This window comes from Xiphias gladius, chromosome 18 (assembly GCF_016859285.1).
Source record: "Xiphias gladius isolate SHS-SW01 ecotype Sanya breed wild chromosome 18, ASM1685928v1, whole genome shotgun sequence".
In the NCBI taxonomy this organism is placed as follows: domain Eukaryota; kingdom Metazoa; phylum Chordata; class Actinopteri; order Istiophoriformes; family Xiphiidae; genus Xiphias; species Xiphias gladius.
Window position 1 is genome coordinate 8362262 of NC_053417.1, and position 19052 is coordinate 8381313.

A 19052-nucleotide genomic window follows, 5' to 3' on the forward strand; every position below is an offset into this window, starting at 1 on the left:
CTGAGTCGGATTCGGCAGTCGAGAAAAATGTGGATAAAACGGAGTGTTGCGCGCAGGTAAGACACGAACAATTCCGTTTCACATTACAGCTGTTACATTGTAATTGGCCAACGCCTGGGGGGACCGAAAAATGTAGACGTTGTTTTATGTTGTCTCACATTTGACGACGCTGTCTCAGTTTTTTAATCTACGCCACTGCAAGTTATGAGAGTCTGCAGGAATTGGCGATTGGACTACATGTCTATCAGTAAGTCTGTCTGTAGAACAATAACAAAACAAAACAAAACAAAACAAAACAAAACAAAAAAAAACATCTGAAGGAAGGTGCCCTTGTACCGAAGTTCCTTAAATGCACCAACTATTTTACTTTGATGCCCCCTAGTGGTTGGACAAAAACTGGTTGTACACTGTAGCATGCTTGCTTCGCTGTACGCTACCGCCTGTCCCACCAATGGACGCTGAGAAAAATGAGCTTGCTGCACTACTCAGGCTGCACCAATTTCCACTGGGATTGTCAACATTTTTCTGGAAACCAAAAAATGTATGTTATCAGACTATTTTAAAACATCATTTATACAATTGAATTAAAGTAATTGTGTCTTGAATATGCATTGTTTCTTTCAGAAATATTAACTGATTCTTTTCATTTGCAGTTATTTTTCCAGAGTGGCAACCGATCTAGAAACCCTTTTTACTGGTTTGTCGTATCAACCATTGATAATGCCACTGATATTATCTGCCAGTATCAATTATATCATTAATTACAATCATAATTAGCCTGAGGTGTTTCCGCTTAAATTTTTGGGCATGGGGGAACTAATATTCCGCAAATTCGAGATTATCATTGGTTAGGTGAATCCGTACTTGATCTTGGGTGCAAGGGAGAGAACAGATCAAGCCCAGATCATCAGGAGCCTTGCATGCCTCAAACAAAAGGTTACATCAAATATGATCAGAAAACAAGGGGCCTGTCAGCAGGTCCTGATTGCAGGCTGATGTGGACATGTGTATCTGACACAGTACTTTATGTTTTCCAGTTTGTGCCCCAGCTGTTTCGATGCAGTATGCACGCAGCTGTACAGCTTCCGACCTGTACTGGACGCTGCTGCCCCTTGTCATACCCATGAGTGTGCAGCCCATATGACGTGGGACATATGGGCTGCACATGACATGTTTGGCTTTAAAATGACGTCACGGGAGCGCGGGGCTCAGCAGGCAGGTCGTTCGTCAGTCTGAGAGAAGAGGAGCAGCAGGAGGAGACGGACCAGCCTCCCCTCCTCTCTAATGACGAGCTCTCATTCCCCCTCTCTCCAACTCCTCTGAAACAACTCGCAACCTCCAGGATTCTCCTTCGTCGCTTCCCCTCCTCCTATTTTCAGTTGCACCTATTTTCTTTTTTTGATTAATTTTTTTTCCCAAAAACTTTATCTAACCCCCTCCGCACACCTCCACAAATGTGAGTAGATAATGAGGACCCCCTGCCGTCGGTGACTTGTCTCATCCGTGCTTCAGAGAGACCGACCATCCTCATCTCCCACCCCCATTTTTTTTCCCTTTTTTTTTTTTTGGGACTATCATCTGCCTTTCAACTATGTAGGAGAAGGTGCGCTGTCATTTCAGCGAGAGGATGCCAACTACATGCCTTGTTTTTGGTCTCCGCATCTTACAGCTTTGTCATTCCAACCGGGGGGGAGGGGGGAAATGAAAGATATGCGTGAAGGCAAAGTTTGAGGACACCTCTTTTGGTTTCCCGCTCACCTGTCTGCCTGCACGCGAGTAACCCCTCTCCGTCTAACTGATATCGAGGAAGATTGTCATCAATAGAACAATTGGCGAGCAACTTCACAGAGACCTAACTACTGCTCTGGCATTTTAGTGGGATTTGGCAGCGGTGTTGGAGGAATTTGATGTGCGCAACGTTGAAGGATATGGCTTAAATAATGTTTGCGTTAATGGCAGCTGGAGTAAGGTCCGTCACTTGAGTGTTTTTCATCAGCTACTGTCGACTTTGGTGGAAACCCATCTAAATGGGAGGATACCTGGAAGACTGAGTCGGATTCGGCAGTCGAGAAAAATGTGGATAAAACGGAGTGTTGCGCGCAGGTAAGACACGAACAATTCCGTTTCACATTACAGCTGTTACATTGTAATTGGCCAACGCCTGGGGGGACCGAAAAATGTAGATGTTGTTTTATGTTGTTTCACATTTGACGACGCTGTCTCAGTTTTTTTAATCTACGCCACTGCAAGTTATGAGAGTCTGCAGGAATTGGCGATTGGACTACATGTCTATCAGTAGGTCTGTCTGTAGAACAAAAAAAACAAAACAAAACAAACAAACAAAAAAAAAAACATGTGAAGGAAGGTGCCCTTGTACCGAAGTTCCTTAAATGCACCGACTATTTTCCGTTGTAGTGTTGACACCGAGGAACATTGAGGCCGAGGCTTTACATGGTTACGTTTTGTGATGTTTAAAGGGAGAAAATGATCGAAAAGTTCGCATCCTGTGCGCTGGGGGTCGCCAACAGCCCGGCGCAGGCAACACACATACACTCCCGGACGCACGCGCATACACGGGCTCAAGGTTAGGTCTGTCAGCTCCGCCCCGCGCGTGAGAACAAACGCGTGCACGCGCTCCCAGCTCTCATAGGCACTCGCAAGTAAAAAAAAAGGTGGTTAGTAGGTGAAATAACAGATGAAAAGAACATATAAATCACACAAACAAATTAGGCATTTATAAATACATTTTGAGTTTGTTGCTTTGAAAGTCTAGCCCCCCAAATATGGAAGTAGACAGAGATAGGAATAGAGGAGAGGATATAGAGCATCTAGGCTGGCTGGATGGAGAGGTAGGCTTTACCCCATTCAACAACAACCACTCACACTTTGCCCTTCCTTCCCTCCTGCTCCGACAGTATAATGAAAACTGTTTTAAAAGGAAACAGTCATACAACAGAAAACAATGAATGGATATTTGCTTTGTTTTTATGATAAATAAAATTATATCCCTAAGCCAAAGCAGACTGGAGACCAGTCTCCGGACGTTGACTTACTTAGGAAGTCTGCAAACAAAAGCTAAAATTGAATTCATTTGTCGTAAAATAGGTTTAGAGGGAATGACACGCTGTGAAATGAGAGCAAACCTGCCAGCGGTGAGATTTCTCTTGCCACCTGCTGGATCTCATTCCCACCGGTAGCTCTAATTCTTGCCCATTTGCGGCCGTACCTTGATTATGCTTAACACACACTGTACATCTTTGGGCTGACCTCGCAGGGTAATGGCAATACACGCTGTACACAGGGCAGTTGTGCAAGATGATAAAATGAAATGTATTTAGGTCCCAAGTCTCTAGCTGTATCGGTTAGAGGCACAGGAAAAAACTATTTCCATTTTGCAGGAACTTCCCTTGCTGACATGATGTGGAAAGTCAGAATGGGATGTGGGATGTATGGCAACTGCTGTTATGGACTGAAGCCACTTCTTGTTTGTAGTAATTCACCATGTTTCAGATTTTTTTCCTTGCCATCAAAGCTTTTTCTATTTGTGATTATCATTTATTACCAGACATTGGTGGCAACACAAAGTATTTCTCTTCAGTATGACTTGAGTTAAACATTAATATTTTTTTCGGAAAAGCAAATAGAAGACATGGGCAGTGAGCATGTGCAGACTGGTCCTGTCGGAATAGACAAAGAACACCACCTACAGAACCTGCATATGTGGGCGTAAATGCAACAGCACTGACTTTAGCAACACAGGACGGACAGATGGATGAAGAGGTCACGAAAGAATTTAAAACCAAGGATTTTCAAGATGACCACTTTTGTTATGCCTCATGTATTCTGAGCAAACTGAGCAAACACCTTATGGCCTAGGGTTGGGTGATAATTCTGTATGATTATTATTTGACTCGGAGTGGAATGGTATGATGAGGATATGATCAGATCTTGTTATCATTTCACAAAATGTTATTTGTTATTTAAACTAACCATTGAAAGCAAATTGTGATTAAAAGAATAAGTTTGGAGAATAGGTTGTGTAGGTATTTCTAATAATATGTAAGATTTTTGCTAATGCTGAATAGTGGAACACAGATAACTGAACATCAGTTTGTTAGTTCGATATGTGATTTATAATACCTTTATCATAATGTGATATATATGGATATCAAAATATATTCCATAGTCTGATAACTGCTTTAACTATTCTGGCCTGTCGTACTGTAGAATAAGGGTGAAGCCAACTTCTGCTGTAACACCAAAAAATGTTATAGAGCTGCAATTAAGTTTGAATAATCAATTAATTGTTTAGTTTTAAAATGTCAAAAGATTGTAAAACATGCCCATCACAGCTTCCCACAACCGAAGTGGACGTCTGCAGATTGTTTTTTTTGTTTTTTGTCCGACCAACGTGTCAAAACAAAAGGGATATACAGTTTGCAATAATATAGGAGAAAAGGTGCAAATCCTCACATTTGTGAAGCTGGGACAAATTAATGTATTGCACCATAGAGCAATACATTTTGAAGTATTTTAGTGGAAAGTGGCCCACTGAGAGACGCCAGAGAGAGTCTCACTTGAGACACTCTCTGGTTCAGCATCTGTGGGCTCTATCCTTCATGGATGTCACATAGTTTTAGGTTCCCCATGGTGAGCTCTCATACCACTGAGGCACTGTAGATGCTATGAGGCCTCGGATCACTACGGCTGCAAAATATTACTGGCAGCGACACCAGTTGCCTTTCTGAAGGCCTTCATTTGTCAGTTTTCCACTTGCCTACAACAAGACTGTTAAGGACAGGTGGCTATAGCTTCACGTGACTAGCTATTTCTGGCCTGGATAAATTTATGTAAAAAATGTCAAGTGATTGGCGTCTTAGTTTGAAAGGAAACCTTAAAGTACTGCCACAAGAAGAAAGAAGGTGTCTTTGATGCATCGTGAGCTAGAAGAGCTTGGGAATTACATCTTCATACTGATATTCTTGGTGATGCGCTTAGTATTCTGTGTGTTATCCCCATAGAAAAAACAAAACTGACTAATAGTATAATTCTGATTAATATCACCAGCTTAATGAACCAGGCCTCCTTATATATCATACTCTACACTGAGGTGTTTTCTCCAGTGAGAAACAATTGCTCTTGCATGACATCATCCGTCTACAGCTACTTAGGGTGTATATGACCAGTCATCATCCTCAGAGCTAGTTCTACCAAGAACTCCAGGGTTAAACATGGCACTGCGGTGTAAGAGGCCATCAGATATTCAGATATTCCTGTGATTTAGTTGCCATCTTAATAGCCTCTATGAGGGTTATTAACTGGGCCTCTCTGGAGCGTGATTAACCTAATTTGCAGTGAAATAGGCTGTGTTGCTTCTCTGGGTACCTATCCTCTGGAGATATGTATGCGCGTGTCTGTGTGTGTGTGTGTGTGTGTGTGTGTGTGTGTGTGCGCGCGTGTGTCGTAAACACCCTGTGCTCAGCAGTCTGTTAAATCCAGAAGGACCAGAACAGGTTGTCCCTGTGAAACGGCTTAAGAGACAAAACAGACATGGATGCTGGTTCATCTGACCACTCTGGAAATACCATTAAGAGAGAAAGACAAGAGAAAAAGAGAGAAACTAGCAGTTAATAAGTACAGGGGTTAACTATAAATGACTCGTCACTGACTGGCATAGCAATTAATGGTGTGGAGACTTGGTAGAATTGCATCATAACTGCTTTCAGTTCATTTTCCACCGAGAGGATGCTTCAAATGAGAGGACTGGAGTAGCTTTTGGAAAATTGATAATACTAAAATACTTGAATTTGAACTGGGAGCTATTAAGTGGGCTAACAATGACACTGCTTGCTTCCTAAACTTAAATCCCCACATTCATTTCTCATGAAATTCAAGTCCAAGTTCACACCTTAGTGCCGGCAGCCCTGAACCGGATTGGGTTTAATGACAAGCTTGTCCAGTAGGGGCTACATGAAAAAGTGTGTCTCTCTATTGCACTGAAGCACATCCATCCCACAGCGTAAAGGAACTAACAGCACAGAGCTCATACTTGATTCATGTAGTGAGCTTTGGCTGGATCAATACTGCCTCTACAAAGGATCAGATTTATCTGTGATGGCCCTTCTCACTAACTGGCCTCCTCTATGCGTGGGGGGGCGTCTCTCAGTGGGCCACTTTCCACTAAAATACTTCATAAATGAATAAAAGAAAGAAAAGTAATTGATTTGGGTTATGGCGTAAGGCAAAATAAAAGCTTTGACAGTAAGGGGCTGAGTTGATTGGAGCATTGTCCTGTTTGTCTGGTCCCTCTTTTTTTTCCTTTTCACCACATTCCCATGCTCTTTGCAACCCAGCTTATCTTCCAGAGCATGTGGGTCATGTACAGTGTAGTGGAGGACGTTGTGCAATGGGAGTAATTAATGGGATGATGCAACACCCTTGGCTGATACATCTTGGACCCTCAAACCACGTACATAAATATACACACTCCACCCTTTTTCTCTTTTGTTTTTTTTCTCTATGAATTATGCTCTGACCTCAGCAATGCAACAATGTTTCTTACACTACAATCATAGTAGCAGCTGCTGCAACTAATCCTTGCAGGCATGGCTGGAGTCCGTTTGTGTGTGTTGCACACTCCTAAAACATTTGGAAGAAATCATAGAATATTTGCCTCCCAGAGGCCTGCTGCACAGAAGCAATCCATAAATCTCTAGAACTCTTACGAGAGCCAACTGTGGTATTTATCTCCCTAATACTGGATATCTGTCGAGGAGAGCTTAACTCCTACACCTCAGAGCCTGTATTTTTCAAAGTAACACAACTGCATGCAGCTGATATTCTGAAAAAAAACAAAACACAACCAACACGGAGAGATAATTCCAAACAGTGCAGTTTGATTCATGATGCAAAGATGTTTAGAGGTAAAATGTATTATAGAAGTCCAGTGGAACGTAGGTACTGTACTGCAGCACACTGCCATCCTCCACAGTAAAAGGTCAAACAGAAAATTGTTTATCTACGGAGATGATTCTGTGTAGGTAGAGAATCATCTTTACTCTCTTTGTCTGTCCTTTGTGTTTTGTTGTTGATCGGTGAGAGCAGCCATTGTGAACACCTGGCCAGTCTCGATGCTTATCAGAGTCAGCTGATATCAGTAGCATGTCACTTAGTTGGAGCAGCATCTAGGAGGATTTAGCCACAATAATCAACAAATTAGAAACACAAAATAGTGGGAATAAGCAATTTGGTTCCTGTGTATCTTGGCAATAGACCTTGCCACCACAGAGCCATTTGCATGTGTGTATTCGAGCATTCGTGTGTGTGTGTGCATGTGAATACGTGCTGGATTATACTGTATTTGCCCTGTCGCTTTGTCTGAGAGCTTGAGCACACAGCCCTCTTCAGTTCCAACAAATGCATTATTGCATATTCAACAGGCTGCAAATAGAGACTCAGAGGTATCACAGCTCCTCCTTTTAGTGGACGGAGGATCAATCCCCTCAGCTACACTGTGTGAAATGCGAATACTTCCACAGCTGCAGTACAAACACAACCAACAACAAGGGGCAAATTCTCGATTGCTTGAGCATCCAGTGCCTGTACAAGTGAGTGAGTGGCTATAATCAGAAAACATGTAGCACTTGAATATTGTTTAAGTGATTTTTTTATCTCTGCAATTCCTTATAAGAAATGTATGAGCTCAGTAAATATATTACTAAAGTCAAATGACTAATAGTAACCCTTTTAACTGTGTTGTGTCAGGTAAAATATATTAATCAATATATCAAGATGTATTATTATTTTCATCACAAATAACTAAATAAAATAACTTTAGATATCATAATAATAATGTATTGTTAATTTATTTTATCTGATCATTAAAAGATATAGCTGGTGATATTGTATAGTTTTATTATTATTCAATTTCAATTCAGTCCAATTCAGTTTTATTTAAATAGCGCCAAATCATAACAGAGGTTATCTCAGGGCACTTTTCATATAGAGCAAGTCTAGACCGTACTCTTTATAGTTATATTTACAGAGACCCAAACCTCGAAACCTTGAACAGAACCCGGCTCATGGTGGGCGGCCGTCTGCCACGACCGGCGGGGTTGGGGGGGGTGGACATAGCACAGTACAGGTACCACATAAAGATGTATAATAATAATAGCAATAATAATTAAACTAATAATTATAATAATAGGATGAATAATAGTACTAATAAAACTAAATTTAATAATAGTAATGATAATCATAATAATTGAAGCAGTAGGTGGTTTGCAGTCACAGATCCAGTCTCTGTAACACCAGGGGCAGAGATACTAGCAGAAAGCGACAGGAAGAGAGAGGAGAGAGACAAGAAAGGAAAAAACTACGGGAGAGAGAAGAAGTTAGTAACGAGCATTGATGGGATATGAATGTGTACAGATGGAGAGGAAGAGGAGGAGAGAGGAGCTCGGTGCATCATGGGAAGTCCCCCGGCAGTCTAGGCCCACAGCAGCATAGAGGGAATGAATGAATTTAGCGTGAGTGTTTTCCATGTATCCCAAGACTGACAGAGCTTGTTTCCTCAGCCATCCATGGTTTCTGATAGCCACTTCCATTTTGGATCGGGTTTGTGGTCTGTAAATTATCTGGATAAATTAGGTTCAGCTATAACAAATCTCTTATCAAACTTTTATCTATACTCATTCTTTTTTTTAGCATTTCATGTATTGCGCTGTTGTAGGTACAGGTTGTGAACATTAATTAGGCTGCCACTTAAAACTGTTTTTTTTCTTCCTTCTCAGTTTCTCGAAGTGTGATTAAACATCTCTGAGATGTACAACAATTATTTTAGGCTGAGTTACTTTCAAATGTTGATATGTACACCTAATAATTTTCAATAAGGGATTTGAAAGGATTCCTACTTTCATAAAAAGCTATCGAACCCAATCCCTAGGCATCGACTTCCCGCAATTCAATTGGAACTTTACTTTATCTTGAGTCACATCCATGTACACTGTCCTGCTGTTGTAAATACTCACAAGTGAGAAAAATGTGTGTTAATCCAAGCCATAAAATAGTCCAACTTCTGTTTAAGTAATGTTTTCTGCAAACTATGGTGTCCAGCTGCTTTAGGAAACCATTTAGCCTTTAAGTGAAAATATGAAACAATATTTTTGTGACCAATTTTTAAAGATTTACATCTTTGTTTGAAACAAACATGCTTGGGACTGATAACCACAGACATGTTGGGGAAATCCGGAAGTACTGAGAGTTGGACTAACTTATTACTGATTTTGTTTTTTTCCCCCACTGGATTTGTTGATAATGATATAATATTAATTAATTATGGATTATGACAACCATATAATGCAATTCGACTCATATCTGTAGTGATGCCAAAGTAACACCTGGTTCTGAAAAACAGACACACAGATCATGTTCATCAGCTGTTTGGATCAAAATCAGGATAGATTTCAGACGCCAGGATCTTAACCTCCGTAATCTGCCATCCCCCTGATCTTCCCTCAGAAATAAAAAGGCTGTTTGAGCCTCATCCCTGAGAAATGCTGTGCACAATGGCAGAAGAGGGGTTGGAAAAAAGTGCCAAGCAAAGGAAAAAATGATCAGAACTGGATTCAAATAACAATTGAGCATTTTGCTATTGAGCTACTGCCACAATATGCTACTGTCAGTGAAAATTATGGTGGATAAACGAGGTGCTGATGTCTTTTGGAGAAGTCCTAATGCTTTGCATGTTGCACTGTATGAGAATGTTAGTTTTTGATAACAGAGGTGTGCTACCTTATTAACACATGATAAGGCCTGCAGACAATTGTGATGATTTACGCCTTGCTTTCCTTTAGTGAAGAATTTACTTTTGAGTCTGAAGAAATTTGAAGCACTAATTCAACAGTGTGCTAAGGTTTGCCTTTAGTGTCATAACAGAGTCTATTTTGTCCAGGACTTTGGGCCAGGTGCCAGTTAAAATGAGTTTTAAATGAAATAATGGAACAAACCTTGTAGCCTCATAATTCATAAATATCCAATATGCAGCACCATTCATCAAGGTTTCTAGAGACTTCCTTTCAGCATTTTGTATACCTTCTGACATTTTCAATTTGCTTTATCATTAACAGTTTATTGAATTTATTGTACTGGAAAGGCAGCCCTGCCATATTTTCACATGAATAACACATTTCTCTGAAAGGTTCAGCCTTTGTAATGGCTGTATATTTTTTTAAATGACAGTTTGGTGTTTCTTTCAAACTGTATGCATGAGCACACTCCCTTGTGTGTATTTTATTATCTTGTGCAAGGGGGGAGGTGATTCCAGTCAATTTAGGCATAATCTCTCAAGAGACACCTGGGCCCTGTTCAGATCTGGCATTAACATGTGCCTTGGGTGATCCGATCACAAGTGGACGGCTCTACGTATGTCAGTTCACACCTGCCATTAAAATGCGTCTCCACATGTGTCACCACTTGTGATCGGATCTCACCTCCCTGCTCTATATGCAAATAAAGACGTACATCAAATCTGTTTGCAAAGACCAAATGCTTTGTTGTTTTTAACCCGCAGGAGGCAGCAATGCACTTTCCGTGCTTGGTATGTCGGAAATTAAAAGAAAACGAAGAAGAAATCAAACACTACAGACTATTCCCTGGCTTGTTGCAAGCAAACCAAAACGCCCAAGATGTTTAAAGCACTCGTAATGTATCTCTATGGGCTTTTCAAAATGTTAAGACATCATGTTAAGCCAGTTCACGTGATTATTAATGATTGATTTATTGAAAAATATTTCACAGCATCCTGTGTCAAAGAACTCTGTCAGTCATTTGCAGCTGTTGGGCTCCACTTAATTTACAGGTCAGCCATGACAAGAGTTGCCTATGTTAATGGTGCTGTTATAGCGGTCCCAATTTTGATGAACTAATTTGATCCTCTGAACGCAGGTGTGGGTATTCCAGTGTTAAACATCTTTTTAAAAGTCCTGTCTGACTCTGCCTTTGCTGTTAGGTTTTCCTTTAGGGGCAGATGATGGTATAACATCACGTTACGCCTTTATTGCAGACTGTATTTGAAGTTTGGGGTTAACATTTGGGTTTCAGGCTAAGGTTTGACGTAGGGATTTGCAGTCCCATTCAGCACCCAAGTTGCAGCCAAACCTCACTCTGGTGAGACCATTGTAACAAACTTTAGTCCAACTCAGTCCGGGTAATTCCTGACCAGTGAATCTGTCAGTCTCTCTTCCAAACTATAAAGAAGCAGGGAAGATTTTGTTTAAAAAAAAAAATGTCTCAGACAGAGCATACATGTGATGTGCTGTCTGTTTTGCTCATCAGGGACCCGTCCCTATTCATACAGCAGGGGAATCTTGATTTTTCCTTAAACAGTATTTGAAATTTAAATGAACAAGCAATGTGCAGTAAAAGTAAATTAAAAAATGAAATGAAATACTTATACTGGTTTAAAAGAACAGATTCCTGACTGAATGACTCTATTTTTATTGATCTGTAAACCAAAGCATCACTGTAACACAGTAATACATTATCAAAAATACTGTCCAGCCTGACTATTTTGATAGTGTGTAATACCTTTGGTTGTAGTGCTTCTCTTATACAAAGAGAGCAGTAGTTAAGTTCAGTTGTTTAGAGCTTCCCTACTTGAGGCTGTCTGGGCTTTACAGTACATCTCTACTGACCTCCTCTTGAAAACAGTAATGATTCTGGGTCAGACTCTCTTAAAGCTACATGCTGGAATTAATGGAACTGGGAAGGGCAGAGAAAGACTGTTATCATGCCCTCATTTTCCCAATATGCTGCAGCTGAGGCAAAAGAAAAAAAAAAAAAAGCAGTTTTCCCTCACTAATCCCAGAGGGGCCAGAGTAATTTCCATTAAATGTGAAATGATGTTTTCTATAAGAAAGCAAGGCAACTACCAGTATATTAATGGTGTTGCCAATAGGTCAGTTTAGTCTTCGCAGGTTGGACAGCATTTTCAGCTCCCTAAGACTTCATGCACTTGTGATTTTACCGTGACGCTAATTTGGCATGAACCCTCCTCTATTATTGAAAGCTCAGGTCTGTTATCACAGTTTGACAGTGCATGATGTCATTTATGTACTGTATATTCATCAGTCTCAGCTGACCAAGCAGTGATCTGTGGAGCGGAAGATGGATGTGTTTCCTGCACAGAGGAGAGGTGCACTTACTGTAGAAATGGAGATTTCACTTAGACGTGGATATTATTTTCTAGGATTAGAAATAATACGTCAGGCTGTACAACGTTTCTGAGCTGCCGATGCACCAAAACAACAACACCTTCTTTTTGTTTGTAGAGAAAAAAAATTAATTAACTTGAATTTAAGTATACAGATTTTTAAGATTTCCGTTGTAGATGACAGTTTTGTTCGTTGATGTGTATAACAGTGGAACACAGGCCATTGCATTTTACATCAATCTGATTATATTGGGAGCCAGAGTAAAAACCAGAACGGGAGGGTTGTGTTCCAAAAGCAAGAAAACTGCATTCAAATCTTATTGACATTTGTAATAACTTAAAAGAATTTCAAATAAATCCTGCACTTGAACATAGTCAACAGAATGTCCTGCAGTTCGCTTTTCTAGAAAGGGAACGTATCAAATGAATTATTGTTTAACTCTGTAAAGCTCAAGAAGGTTTCATCTTCTAATAGCAAGTGTTGCAGTAGATTATAGAAAGTAAACCAGGAACATGTTTAATGTTTTTCAGAAAAGTCAATAAATCAATATATATAGATGGACGACATGACAGCTCCCCAAAAGTCAAGCCATAACAAGGGGATGTGACGTCATGATTGACAGCTGTGATTGACAGCAGCTCTGAGTTAAGTAGTTGCAGAGTCAATTGTGGACTTCTTTTCAGGAGTTGTACAAAGGTTAGGAACGTTGAGAGGAGAACTTAAGTGTAGTTAACTTTGCATAACTGTGATTGTCTCTTTCGCACCGACAAAATGTGTTGTTCTGCAGTAAACTGCACTAACGGACCTGAGGGATCTAAAGGATCTTTGCAGTTTTTGCAGTAAGTTAAATTTGTGTTTTGAAAGCTAAAAATTAAGTTAATGTTATTTAGTTAGCTAGCTAAGACAAAAAGCAGTCTAATGTTAGGTATGTGGAAAAAAGCAGGTGATCGGTAGCTAGCAGTTACTAATTATTTTTTATTTTACAAAGTAACAGTGTAAAAATCTGAAATAACTTATTCTTCCTAAAGAAATCGTTCCGGTGTGATTGAACTTGAATGAAAAACCCATTGACATTACTGACAGCCATTTGTTCTGCATCGCTGACTGTAAAGTTACAGGCGAGAATGATTTTAAGACATGCAGCAATTAACTAAGATGTGAGATGAGGTATTGAAACTGTTTTGATGTGAAACAGTTATATAAAAGTCATCTGTCCTGCCCAATCAGCGTTAACGTTATTGTAGTCCGATCACTGGGCATTATACTCAGCTCCCTGTGCAGGGCTGAAATGTTTATTGAAAATCTGGAAGAAAGCAGTATATTTTGCCTGTCTCCAGATATGTATAGGCAGTAAAATTAAAGTTAGAATTTGAACTCATAATATTGATTGCCTACTTTTATTGCAGCCATTTGACTGAAATACTCTGACATACTGTGCTGTGGTCCATGATAATATGGCAGATGTCTGCAAAATTGAAGAAACAAACTAGTGGAGATATTTAGAACTATTAACAAAGACCTGAATAGAAGACAATGCAATTCATTAATAATTAAAGTCTTTAATTTTTTTTCAATTAATTAATTTTACCAAAGCTGTCTGTACATAGCCGAACTGTTTATCCTCGTTTGTAACGTATATTAAAACTAGTCAAAATCTTGTAAGTAAGTAAGTCTTTTGAACTTGGCTACTAAACTAAACTTCAGTCAGTATTTTGATGTTAGGAAAATTATTTATTAGAAATGAATCCTTGTGGCCCCATTCATGATGTGATCATATGACCGTTTTACAAATTATGCATGAAGGGGATTCTGCAGTCTTCAGATCAGGAGTTTATTTGTAAACTAATAACGTATTAGACTTGCTGTACCATGTGACTCCAGTTAAATAGGAATTTAAACAGGTACTGGCAAGAACTCTCCACTTTCTTTGCATGTTTAAAACATCAGTATATAAAGCTGACTTTCACTTTATTCTAGTTGTTTTTTTATTGCAAATAGCTCACCCGTCTTTTATATGAAAAATTAGTGTAGGTGTAGGTTGAAAAAAATGTAATTCGGCTCTAAAGAAAGCAGAGAAACTAAGAAGCTAAAGTTTGTCAGGGCCTCTGGAGTGCCAGGGCATCTTCACAATTAACTAGAACTAATTTTGATGATTTTTTGTCTTTATTTATGTGATTACAGAAGCTGCCCTAAGATTCAGATCTCAGCGCCACCCAGTGACAACATGGAGGGCTCATTGCTTGTGTAGCAATTCTTTGTCCATTGTTAAGGCAATTCTAAATATTGGACTATATTTCTGGAGTAATTTGTAAATGAACAACTGATGAAAAAAGTAAAACGTCTAAAATGCCACACTATGTACTACCAGTGAAACCTGCAATTGTTTTAGTAAGAGTTACACTTGGAGATGGACAAGTCAATACTGATTGAATAATACTGAAAGTGTAATTGGCTTCTCTTATGTATCCTTATCCTTCTAGTCCTTTTACCTTACTTATATCCTGCCTTTTAATCTTATTGGCATAAACTGCCACTCAACTGGGTGTTTAAGGATAAGCTCAAAAGCTGTTGTTATTGCACCAGGTGAATATGAGAAATGCATTTGTTTTGGTCTTTACTTGGATGTTGAGCCAAAAACTTTACTCTGGAATTCTTTCACATGTACTGTGTGTTCTGCTAATAGTGTATAATATTACTATAAATCAAAGGCATGCATAGCAGAGTTTAAAAAAAAAAAAAAAAAAATGATTTACACAAAAAAAGAAGGCAGAAGCCTGAACTTTTGGCTGACCCTAAGAAAAACACCTGGAAAAAAAATTGAGGAAGTCCGTCAGGTGGAAAGGCTGGGGTAAAGCACAGGATTTGGAGAAGATGGAAAAGGAAGTGAGAGGGAGACGAAGAGCTGTGACAGTACTGACAAGTGTGGTGGCTAAAAATGTGAAAAGAGTGCACAACACATACGGTACAAAAATCCTTTTTTGCTATCAAGACTTTTGTGGGAAATCCAAATCCAGCATCACCCTACTGGATTAGGTCTTTCAGACACAGGGCATATAAAAGGATGATCTACAATGCAAAAAACACAAAAAACAAACCTTCAGTCTTAGTACAACTAGCAGCAGACTGTCAAGATTGATGCAGCCAAGCTAGGTCAAAAGTTCAGTGAGGTGTGCTCGTGGTTGAGTTGGGCTGGTGTACAGTGGGAAGCAGTGGAGACGCGTCGTCCATCTGTATATACACAGCCACTGGTGTGTGTGTGTGTGTGTGTGTGTTTGTTTGTGTATATAAAAATATGTACACACACGCTTGTTGTAATTTTTACGAAGCTGTGGAACGCAGCTTGCTTTGCTAGTGGCGTACAATCTGTACTCCTGTGTTCACTACCCTCACAGTGAGTCATGCGAAAGGAGAAGTGTCCTTGCTCTATGGCCTGGATGTTATCAGAGAGTTTTTACCCCCCAGAGGGGTAAGACTGCCACACAGCTCCTTCCCTGTTCTCTTTTCTCTTTCTCCATCTCTGTCACTCTCTTAGGGTAATGCAAATGCATACTCCATATCCCCCCATCTCTATTTTAAAAGTCTTCTCCCCAGTGTGAACAGGCTGCGATGGCAGGATCAGGGCAGGTGGAATGAATGAAAACACATTATAGTAGCTTTCACCAGCATCCCACTGTCTTTAGTTTATTCTCAATCCATAATCCTTTAAAGTTGTTCAGTCTAGCAACATAGCTACTGGAGCTACTTAATAGTAGGCCTCAAAGTGTATGTATGATTTTAAAGGAAAACATAACCAACCCACACATCCCCCGGAGGCTTTTGAGGAAAGCAATGACAGTGTCATGTTTTATACACAACTTGGCTATAAATAACGTCTCATACAATGATCCACACAGGAACTGAATACAAGAATGAATGTTTCCAACTGGAAACATATCTTATTGTGCAGACACTGTCAAAGAAAAGATCACCATCATATTCTTCAACATCTTCCCTCAGTATGTGGTGTTAGTTGCTTGATACCATTACGATAATCATTATAGGAGGGTTAGGAAGAGTCTTCTTAGTCCCATATAAAGTTATTATGAGTATAAGTTATTATGTCTTGGAAACATATTACTGTTTTCTGGTTTTCTTCGTGTTCTGCTTTAATGAAATAAACTACACATTTTTAGTGAGAGAGCAGGAATTGGCGTAAAAGTTACGCCCATCTAAACCTGAATAAGACCTTAAAAACTACCACCCCCCCTAAAAATAGCCATTGTCTACGCACTGGAGATGCTGATTAAGTTATCCTTATTGTGCTGAAACCAGCAGTAGAATCTGTTTTACTCAGTTGAAGTGTTTGGTTAAGCCTAGAGGCTTCAGTATCTAAGAAATTATTATGATACATCAGTTCAACACAAAAGCATGAATCACAGCTATGTGGAGAATATCCTTTATAGTATGTTCTTGAAAAGATGTATACAAGAAAAACGTCCCCTCACCTCAAAGAAAATATTCAACGTGACCACTGGCAACTTACCATCGTGACTGACAGCTGCAACTAAGTAAAACTGCAGTATCACTCTAGCACACACAAACACACACACACACACACACACACACACACACACACACACACACACACACACACACACACACACACACACACACACATACACACACACACACACAATGACTGCATTCCTATCACTGGCTGTACCAGTGGCAGTGATCTGCAGCAGTCAATGGATTTTCAAACCTTTAGGCTTATTACTATGTTTGTGCATTCCCCACATATTCATTTGACCTTTGTTGTACAATAGCTTATTTTTTTATACAAAATGGATAAGCAGATAACATTTATAACAGTCCTCTGTTGCAAAATAATCCCCTTTACAAAAACTGTTTTGAGAAGCGGTAGTAGAACATACTAAGCATAAACCACAAATGAGAAGTAAATGATGGTGAAAAGTCATATTTTACTTTACCTTTTACAAAGAGAATAATACAGTAGTAGTTGTAGCAGAAAATCCATTTCTCAGTAGAGAGAATATACACTGATCTTATTGAAACATATCAGTGCTCTCATCAATCACATGCTGTAACTAGACAGGAATATCAACATTATATATTTTCCATACTTTTCCCCTCAATAAGGTAAAGCAAGTTTTTTGGGGAAAATCATTCATCACAACATAGTGACTTAAAACACTTCTGTTGAGATCAAATGAAGTAATGGATTAGTTTTTAATGTATGTGTCTGTTAATGTCCTTGTATCAGTTTAAAAATGACTACGGTTGAATGCATACAGCTAGAGGGTACCCCAACTAGGAAAATGTCCACACTGTCTCTGACAAAAATCAGCATCTGTGATAGCATAAAATTGACTGTGAAAAAACAGGTCAGCTGTGCTGATTATAGGCATTAACATTTTTTAACAATTTATTTTAATATTATTGTGTATAAAGAATATAAAGAATTCCAGAAAGCTGATGCATGTACTAATATTCCTGGAGTCAACACAATAACAAACATATAAAATGTCAGAAAGAAAGTGAAAACAAGTTTGTTGTTGAGTTGCAATCCACCTGTATATGCTCACAAAGTCTCGTTTTAACCTCTTGCTGTGTCTATTTGGACCCACCAGAGAAAACCACCCACTGCAGTTTGAAACTTCATGAACTATAGTTGGTGAACCTTTTCCCCAGTGGATCTTTTCTTTTTTTTTTTTTTTTGCAAGTACTGTTTTTAGAACTGTGTGGGAGAGACATGGATACCATAGTTCAATGTGTAAATGCTCTATCAATTGCTAGTGCTATCCTGAATAAAAACACTGTTTGGTTTTTTTGTACTCTGATATTGTTAACATAAGGCTGAATAGCAGTACCTTTCCCAGGGCAGGAAACACCCCACTGAGAGGTTTAAAAAAAAGCAAAGCTTATTCTGTCTGCCATCACACCTAGCTTTTCAACAGAGGTGGAGTCACCTTCTACAAGGCACCTTTCAATGCCTGAGTTGGCTGGAAAATTATGTGTACTCAGTGGCTGGGCTGTTGAGACCATGCTGATAAAATTTCTGTTGATGGCAGCCTGGGGATGCAGGGCGAGGGGATTGAAGAAGGCATGCTTTTTCACCTCCCTCAGGTGGGAAGCCCATCTGCTGAGGCCTCACTTCTGCAAACTCCCAAGAAGTTCTAATTAAGACCTACTTCGCACAAGTGATCACAGTGTGATGATGACATGAGAAGTGGGCCAGAGATACAGTGCAAAGACAATAATTAGGTGCAATATCTGATTAGCTGCAGAGATAATAGTTTTGTTCTACCGGGTCTAATATGATGCAAAGGATGAGTTCAAAGAGTCAGATAATCCTTCATTAGCCCCTTGTACTCTCAAGACAATTATTTACTTTTAGGTACATAAGTATTTGGACAGTGACACAATTTTCTTAATTTATCCTTGGTACATCACCACAATGGATCTGAAAAGAAGCCATCAAGATGTGATTGAAGCGTATAGCTTCAGATTTAATTCAAGTGGTTTAACAAACATGTTGTATTAACCGTTTAGGAATTACAGCCATTTTTATACATTGTCCCTCATTTTTAGATGCTCAGAAGTAATTGGAAAATTTACTGACAGTCAGCATCATGACAAATGAAGCAGATAAAATGTCTGGAGTTGATTCCAAGTGAAGAATTTGCATTTGGTAGCTGTTCACGGGAACTCTCAATATGCAGCAAATTTATGAAAATTGTATCATTGTCCCAGTAGTTATGTACCTAACTGTATATACACTATAAGGAAGGAATTTGGCCCTAAATTTAGACTTTTTAATAGTCCCTATGTGTAGTGCTG

General features: G+C 39.3%; 1 protein-coding gene across 1 annotated transcript in view; it reads left to right on the forward strand.

Annotated features, from left to right (window-relative positions):
• Nucleotides 1-1711: 1711 nt before the first annotated feature.
• Nucleotides 1712-19052, forward strand: part of ajap1 (adherens junctions associated protein 1) — a 44652-nt gene continuing 27311 nt past the window's right edge. The window contains exon 1 of the mRNA XM_040151824.1: nt 1712-2103. Coding sequence (XP_040007758.1) covers nt 2075-2103 — 29 coding nt within the window. The 5' untranslated portion in view covers nt 1712-2074. The remainder of the gene's footprint in view (nt 2104-19052) is intronic.